The 8,388-nt window shown below is 44.9% G+C and overlaps 1 protein-coding gene across 6 annotated transcripts in view; it reads left to right on the top strand.

The window, feature by feature from the left end:
• Positions 1 to 7,133: 7,133 nt before the first annotated feature.
• Positions 7,134 to 8,388, top strand: part of Mtmr14 (myotubularin related protein 14) — a 42,893-nt gene continuing 41,638 nt past the window's right edge. For 3 of the 6 annotated variants that reach the window (XM_028788632.1, XM_028788631.1, XM_028788629.1), the window contains exon 1: positions 7,134 to 7,428. In XM_028788632.1, the coding sequence (XP_028644465.1) occupies positions 7,273 to 7,428 (156 nt within the window). In that variant the 5' untranslated portion in view covers positions 7,134 to 7,272. The remainder of the gene's footprint in view (positions 7,429 to 8,388) is intronic. The other 3 variants (XM_028788634.1, XM_028788630.1, XM_028788633.1) reach the window with 3 other exon arrangements.

Genomic DNA, 8,388 nt, shown 5'->3' with positions numbered 1-8,388 from the left:
TAAGAAGTTAGTTTTTTAATGTTGAGTGTGTGTGTGTGTGTGTGTGTGTGTGTGTGTATGTGTGTGTGTGTGTGTCTGTATGCATACATGGGATTGAGGTGTATGTGTGTGTGTGTGTGTCTGTATCCATACATGGGATTGAGGTGTGTGTGTGTGTGTGTATGCATACATGTACCCTGATTCATGTGTGGAGGTAAGAGAACAATTTTGTGGAGATGGTTCTCCCCTCTCCAACCATCTTTGCTTGGGTTTCAGCAATTAAGTGGCTGGTAGCCCGGCTTTCCTAGCAAGTGCTTTTACTACTCACCCATCTCACTGCCTCCTCCCACTCCTGCCCAGAGTTGATCTTTAAAGTTGAGTCTTGTTAATAAATATACAAACATGATTAGAATGTCACAATTTTGTGACCTCTCAAGGAGTAACAGAGGTAGGCTCCATTGATAGCAGCTATTGGACTGGAAAGATGGCTCAGCAGTTGAGAGCACTTACTGCTCTTGAGGAGGACCTAAGTCCCAGCATCCATGTCACGGCCTCACAACCACCTGTAACTCAGCTCCAGAGGATTTGGCACCCTCTGCTGGCCTCTAAGCACAATGCACTCATGTGTACATATACACATAGAGGCATACACAGATACATCATTAAAAATAAAATAACTCTTAAAAAAATATGATAAACACATGAGATAACATAAACAAGGGGCAGATAAAAGCGAAAACCACTTTATGCAGGTGCAGAATAGGCTGGAAACTTGGGAAATGCAGGCTCAGTCACACAGTACCAGCAATCCCATCCTGGACCCTGATCTTGGAGTCTTATAACAAGAAACTGCTGCTTCAAATGCTTGGCTCTTCAGAGGCAGTTGGAAAAGACTGAGGCAAATCTAGTATTTTAAATCTGACCCACACCTGGTGCAGAGAGCACTAGATGCTTATATTTACAGATAAGTACTAGAGAAACCAGGAATGTTAAATATGGAGGGTTCTTTCTTCAAAAGAGATATGTAACCTGTTTTCTTCCCAGGAGGCTGGAAGTGCATGTGGTTAATATCCTGGTGATCTCTGTGCTGTCTGCAGGGCCAGGCCACACCTGACTCCCCCAGACTTGTATGTTTATCTCAGTCATTCTCCCTAGAACCTTACCTTGAGCATTGTTTCTGAGTCAATAGAACCTGTCTTTATGGAAGAGATCACATACACTTTTATAAAGAGTTTCAGTGTCATGTCTTAAGCTTTGTTGTACACACAAGATTGAGTTAATTATCACCAGGAAACTTTCTCCTAAATTATGCTGTGCTTAAATGGGCCTAAGTAAACTGCCTGGTGTCGGACTTAGAAGTTTGAGCCAGCACTAGCTACTGAATCAAGTTAACAAACTTCACCTTCCTCCTTGCCACAGGTGGATCACTCCTTTGCAGGCCAGGGTGTTTGGAACATGGTGGTTGTAAAGTTTATGAATCCATTGGAATGATCTGGTCAAGAGGCAAAGTGGGAAATCTAGTACTTCTCAAACCTTACAAGACAGTCTCAGACTCCCTCTGGTTCCCTCTGCTCCCTCTGGTGAATTCAGTTCCCCAGATGATGTCTGTGTAGCAGTTTGCCTCTGTCAATAAATCTCTAAGACTATGTTGACCAGTCTGCAACCATTTTGACTTTAAAAAAAAAATACATTTTTTCTAAACCCACATGGTGGCTCTTGCCTTTAATCTTAGCATGGGGGAGGAAGAGGTAGGAGGATCTCAGTGAGCTCGAGGCCAGCCTGGTCTAGGTAGTGAGGACCTTGTCTCAAAAAAAAAAAAAAGATACATTTTTTTCATTAATTTAGTTATGCATGTGTACCTGATATATGTGGAGGTCAGAGGACAACTTTATTGAAATTGGTTCTCTCCTTCCACTATATGGGTCTTTGGTGTCAACCTCAGGTCAGCAGGCCTGGTGGCAAACAACTTTGCCTACCATCTTGGCAGCCTCATTTTGCCTCTTACGTTATCAGCAGTGTGCTAATAGTGGAGAGCTTTGAAAAGGCTGAATAGAACTAAGAACACCTGAGTCTTGGGATCAACATCAGAAACAGAGTGTAAGACAGCCGGCAGATGCCTTACACTTCTGAAATCCTAGCCCAGGGCACTGGACCATGTGCTGCCCCTTTAGAGAAAACATTTGCTTTATGGACTCTCCAAAGGATAGAGAAACACGCAAAATGAGATCACAGAAGTCACATACATACGGGAAGGGAGGGAGGAAGGGAGAGAAAAGAGGTTATGAATGTAGTTCATTTGGTAAGGTTTTGCCCAGCATGCACAGAACCCTGGGCTTGATCCTCTCCTAAAAACATGATAGTGCGCGTCTGTAACTCCAGCACTCAGCAGTAAGATGGGAGGAACAGAAGTTCAAGCTAACTATTGTTGGCTACTTAGGAAGTTGACTCTAACCGGGAGTATGGGAGACTCAAAACAAACAACGGAGCAAAGCAAACAAACACACCCAAAACTGAAAGAAAAGGAGGATGTTTGGAAATGGAGTTAGAAATTTGGGAGATGCCTTGAATGCAAGTTTGAAATAGTTTGGATTATTTTTCTATATAGTAGTTTGCTATGTAGTTAAAACTAGCCTGAAACACTCAATCCTTCTGCCTTAGCGTCTTGAGCACTGGGATCCCAGGTGCACACCTGTATTACACCTGAATTACACCTGTATTACGCCTGTATTCCAGGTGCACACCATCGCATTCATCTCTGGATTTTATTGTTACCTTTTGTTTAAGCTTTGCACTAAAATTTTTTTTGAAAGGAAAAAATCATCGGCAGCTCACCTGTAATCCCAGGTCTTGAGAGGCTAAGATGGTAGAATCAGCTCAAGACTAAAGCCAACTTGAGCTACAGAGTAAGACCATGTCTCAAAGGCAACAACAGAAATCAATAACGTTTCCCTGGATACAGGTTTATTAAGCAAAACTGATCCTAACTTTAGTATCCATACAGATGTACTTCTAAACAGCCTTGGCTTTCTTGTCAGCCCTGGGGACACAGCACCCCCTCAACAGATGTCTGTAGTTTCCCCTTCTTGTAAGCCTTGAAGGTCACTGGTTCTCCAACTCTTTGGGCAGGACCTGTCAATCATGAATGGCTTCAGTGCTGAGTAGCAGATGCAGTATGGAGGTAGGCGCAGGTGCTGGCTACTCTCATTGGGAGGTACCAGTAGAAATACCTGAGATTAACCACTTGTTCATATGGCCAAGACTGCAAGGCGCCCCAGGCTCGAAGGCCATAATAGTCTTGTCTGTGCTTCCAGGTGCATCTTTCTCAGCTGCCCTCACTCCTCCCTTAAAAGGAATTTGTGAATGTCAATCTAGCTCTTGCTGGGCATCAATATGGTGCTTGATACAATAGGCCAAGGCTGGAAAGGAAATACAGTTTTGTTTTAAGAGAGTCTTCTTCTGTAGCCCAGGCTGGAGTCAAACTGAGAGCAATCCTACTGCCTCAGTTTCTCCACGGTTGGAACTATATGTGAGACTATGCACTTTCCCTTGTTTGAATCTTAATGGGAAGAAAGGGCCTACACAAAGACATGTATGTCCACATGTGATCATTTTAAAAACAGGTCATCCCTGACTTAGAAAAGAGGTGGTACTTTTTCAATAAGTTTCTTTGAATCTATTGGGTATTCTTCTAAAAAGTGATAAAAAATAAAACTTTTGATATTAAAGCACCTCTAAAATAAAAGGGCTCATTGAGCTGCTTAGATCTAGCTACAAAAAGAACTAGGTCCTGGGACAGATTTTTACAATCGCAGCAGTTGGGATAGATAGAAATTGGGAAATGCCATGGGCACAGGAATAGTAGTACACCTTGGAGGGAGGGAGGGAAGGAGGGAGGGAGGGAGAGAGAAGGAGAGGGAGGGAAAGAGAAAGAGAGAGAGGTTGAGAAGAAAAAAGAAAATTCCTTTACTTCTAATTTACACTAAGCACAAACCTTCAGGGGCTGGGAGGTAGCCCCGTTGGCATAGTGTTTGCTAGCTTGTAGGAAGCCCTCAGTTCCATCCCAGAATTGCAGAGCAGATGTAGTGACATGTAATCCCAGCTCTCAGGAAATGGAGGCCAGAAGACCTGGAGTTCAAGGTTATCAAGTTTGATATACATGAGACCCCATTTCAAAAATACTTTTAAGTCAATTTTAGAAAATAGTGGGGAACTAGACATGGTGGCACCTGAACGCTAGCCTGGAACTCACTGGGTATCCCAGGGAGGCCATAATTCTCAATTCCTTGCCTCAGCCTCCTGAATACTGGAGAGAGAGGCATACACTATCCTGGATCACATAGTGAATTCCAGGCCAGCCTGGAGATACACAGTGAGTCTATGCCAATGATCCCCAAAGAAGCAAAACAAAATGAAGAAGGGGGAGGAGGAAGAAAGAAAAATGGGCAAAAGATGTTTATAAGCACCCAAGAGAGAATATTCAAATCAGCAATAAATATGGAGAAGGTGATCAGCTTCATTAATCAGGGATATGCAAATTAAAACCAAAATTAACTCTGCCCAAGAAGCCAGATGCAGGAGAGGACACGTTGTCTGATTCCATTTATAGGAACGTCTAATGACAGAAAGCAAATCAGTGGCCGTCTGGGGGTGGAGCTGAGTGAGACCAGCAGGCAGAGGATTAGGTGCTTTCTGGGGTGACAGAAATGCTCAAGGACTTGGAATGAGGATTTTTGTCAACAGTCACAATTAAAGTGAGTGTATCCATAAGTATGTATTCTATATTTCAGCTTGATAAATAAGCTTGATTTTTGGCCAGATTCAATTCTTATCTAGAGCCTGAGGCAGGGAGATTCTTGGAGCCACAGAGTCTATAGCCAGAGTGTAATATAGTGAGACTTTGTTACCAACCAGGAGCTGTGTGGAGATCAGCTGGTCCAGTGTTTGCTCATCCTACTCAGGCCTTCGGTTTGATTCACAAAGGTCTCTAGCGCTGCTAAACTAGGCACGTTAGTACATGCTTGTATCTACTCAAGAAGTAGAGGCAAAGAAGTGTAAGGTGATCCTCAGCTACACGGGGACCTTGGGGCCAGCCTGGGCTACATAAGACCCTGTGGAATGGAAGAAGGATAGGAGGGAGGATGGTTGTATTTTTTTAAAAGCCCAATAAGATATCACTAGTAGAGCTGGTGGGATAGCATACACACACACACACACACACACACACCCCTAACACAGGTGTGTATTTACAAAAAATATCTACAAAATAACATATAACAATAGATTTATTTGAAAGTGAGTCTTTATCTTTTGCCTCAGCTTTCGGAAGGCTGCACTCACAGGTGTAGGCCATTGTGACTGGCTAGGAGAATCTTAAAAGACATCATGTGTGTTCTTTTGTTGCTATGATAAAAACAAAAGCAACCTGAGAAGATGTTTATTGGGCTCACAGTTTCAGTCACAATCCACCCTTGGGTGCCATCAGGCAGGACAGGAACTCAAGCAAGAACCTGGAGGCAGGAACTGAAGTAGAAGCCATGGAGAAATAAACACTGCTTACCAGCTTGTTCCCTGTGGCTTGCTCAGCCTGCTTTCTTCTACAACCCAGGGCGGCCTCACCAAAGTTGACACCTCCCTCTGCATAAATTAGCAATCAAGAAAATGCCCCACAGACATGCCCAGAGGCCAATCTGGTGGAGGCAATTACTCAATTGAAGATTCCTTTTCCCAAGTTGGTAAGCAAGAATAATCATCACCATTTAGAAGACGTGACTAAATAATAATAATAATAATAATAATAAAGGCATACTTTGGTTCTATTTGACCATCGTGCCCAAAAGGAAAAACTAATTTACAGTATTAGAACTCAGGACAGAGATCATCTAGTTGAGCATGAGGAGTGACTGACAATCAGTGGAGGTTGTGGCTTGTGTTTCTCTTAGATTTCTTTACAAATCTAAGAAAATACTTTAATTAAGACCCTATGGTAAGTTACTATGTTTTGATGCATTAATTTCATTTTGAACATTTTCTTAGAACATGTTATAGCTTAAGCAAGTGGCTGGCTGCCATGCGCCTTTGACAACTGTCTAATTGATGGCCAAATGAGCAGTTCTACCTCAGATATATAATGCTTGAGAAGGTTTAACCCCTTCTCTCCAAACATTGATACTTGGGGGGTAGGCAGCACACACATCTTCTGAGACTAACAATTCTAGGGATTTGGGGCTGACATTCGAGAATCAAAGCACTGGGAAGGTGGGGGCAGGTGGGTCAGGAGTTCAAGGCTAGCCTTGGCTATACCACAGATAATTTCCTACAACAAAGAAAACAACAGCCCAATACACAAATAAAATAATTCCCTAGACAGGGAAGAATTGAGCAGGAGATTGGCATGTGTTGACCAACGATAAAAGCAGCTAATAAAAAAATGAAGGGCCGGGCGGTGGTGGCGCACGCCTTTAATCCCAGCACTTGGGAGGCAGAGGCAGGTGGATTTCTGAGTTCGAGGCCAGCCTGGTCTACAGAGTGAGTTCCAGGACAGCCAGGGCTACACAGAGAAACCCTGTCTCGAAAAACCAAAAAACAAAAAAAACAAAAAAAAAAAAAAAAAAAAATGAAGGAACGTATTGTCTACATTTTTGTAAACATCTAAAATATATATTTTTAGGTGTGGTCTAGGCTAGTCTCAAATGCCTGATTCTCATGCTTCATCCTCATTTGCCTACCGGCACCAGCTAGAAGATCCTTTTAAAGAAAAGAAGAGAAAGAGGAAGAAGAGGAAGAAGAAGACGTCAGTTTTCAAACACCTTCCTCAATAAATAGGGTGATGAACCACGCTATATTAGCAGGAACGTCCATAAGAGCAAAGAAAGAGAAATGCTGTTTGAAACGCTGTTTTAATTCGTGCAGCTCTTGTCTTTCGCTGCCAGCACTAACTAAGGCCTCCGGCGGTTCCTTCCTGTCTTCTCTCCAATGATTCCCGCCGTCCCCCGGCCCGCAGCCGCAGTGGTTTAGCCCGGCTTCCCCCGGGGAAACCCCTTGGGCGGAGCGCGGACCATTCCATGAGGCCATTAGGATCCCTCCGCGTCAGGGGGTGGGCCAGGGACCTGTGGGCCGGGCACAAATCATGGTCTCTGATTGGCTGCGGCAGGAGTAAACATCCGGAAAAGTGGGGCGGGGCCGGAAGTGGAAGAAGGCGGCGGCTGAGTCGGTTCAGAAGGTTTTAGAGCCGGAGTGCGAGCTTCAGGTGCCATGGGCTGGGTAAAGGCGCCCTGAGGGGACTTGAGGCTGTGCATGGCGGGTGCTCGGGCCGCCGCCACCGCCTCGGCGGGTTCCACCGCCTCTTCGGGCAGCCCGCCGCCTCAGGAGCCGGGGCTCTGGGAGCTACTGGAGGAGTTCTCCCGGACTCAGTACCGTGCCAAGGACAGCGGCGGGAAGAGTGGCTCTAAGGTGAACCCCAAAGGTGCAACGACCTGAAACTGGCCCCTGGCCTGAGTTACTGAGGGAAGACTGTGGTTAGGGATGGGAGGAGAGCTGGAAGGAGACCTTCGTGGGGAGACACAAGAGAGGAACTTATTCAGGATGTGGACTCGGGGAGTAAGGATCCGGCTTAACACCAAAGAAGAGGACCGAGGCTCTTTGTGGGATTTTTTGGGGGTGGTGGTGCGGGGGGTTGCTTTAGACAAGGGATTTGGAAGTCAAGGGTCAGAGTTGTGGGCCAGGTGCAAAGGTTAGACAATAGGAACTAGAGAGGGTTTGCTACCCTTGGTGAGCTTAGGCGTTACCAACAGGTTAAAAACAAAACCCCCCAAATCTAAGTAAAAATCGAGAAGAGACTCCTCTGGACCAGAGATCAGAGTAGGAACCTGGGGTAGTGTAGCATTATGGAGCCCAGAGAACAGCGGAGTGTGTCACCTCCTTATAAGGTGCCAGCATGACTTAGGCCCTTCTCTTTCCTTTCCTGTAGAGCAAGAAGACAACCCACACTCCCTTTCTGTTCCTTTTATCAGAAAGAAGTCTCTGTCGTTGTCCCCCCAACCCCGGGAATTTCCCTGTGCCCTAATCATCAGGTCTGAAAAGAAAACTTCTGGTCTGGTTGAGGCATACTCACCTCAGCGCTGGTAGATCCTGCCATTTCTCTTTCCCGGTGTGGCAGCTTTAGCATTACACATTGGGGTTCATCTCTATCCTGGGCCGTAAAACTGGTTTGGCCCCAGAGGTTACCTAGGGGCTGGGACGTGCTGTAGGGGGCATCCTCTGTTAATCTCTGAGGTAACCTAAGACAGACCAGTAATTGGTATTATTGCACCAGGTAACTAAGTACCTTTCAGGTTATAGTTGACATCATTTGGAGCTATTGTTAAACACAAAGATTTTTGGTCTTAGATTCTCTTAAATCACAATTTCTGG

The sequence above is a fragment of the Grammomys surdaster genome, unplaced genomic scaffold (assembly GCF_004785775.1).
Source record: "Grammomys surdaster isolate TR1022 unplaced genomic scaffold, NIH_TR_1.0 125756, whole genome shotgun sequence".
Taxonomy (NCBI): Eukaryota; Metazoa; Chordata; class Mammalia; order Rodentia; family Muridae; genus Grammomys; species Grammomys surdaster.
This window is presented reverse-complemented; position numbering and strand designations above follow the sequence as displayed.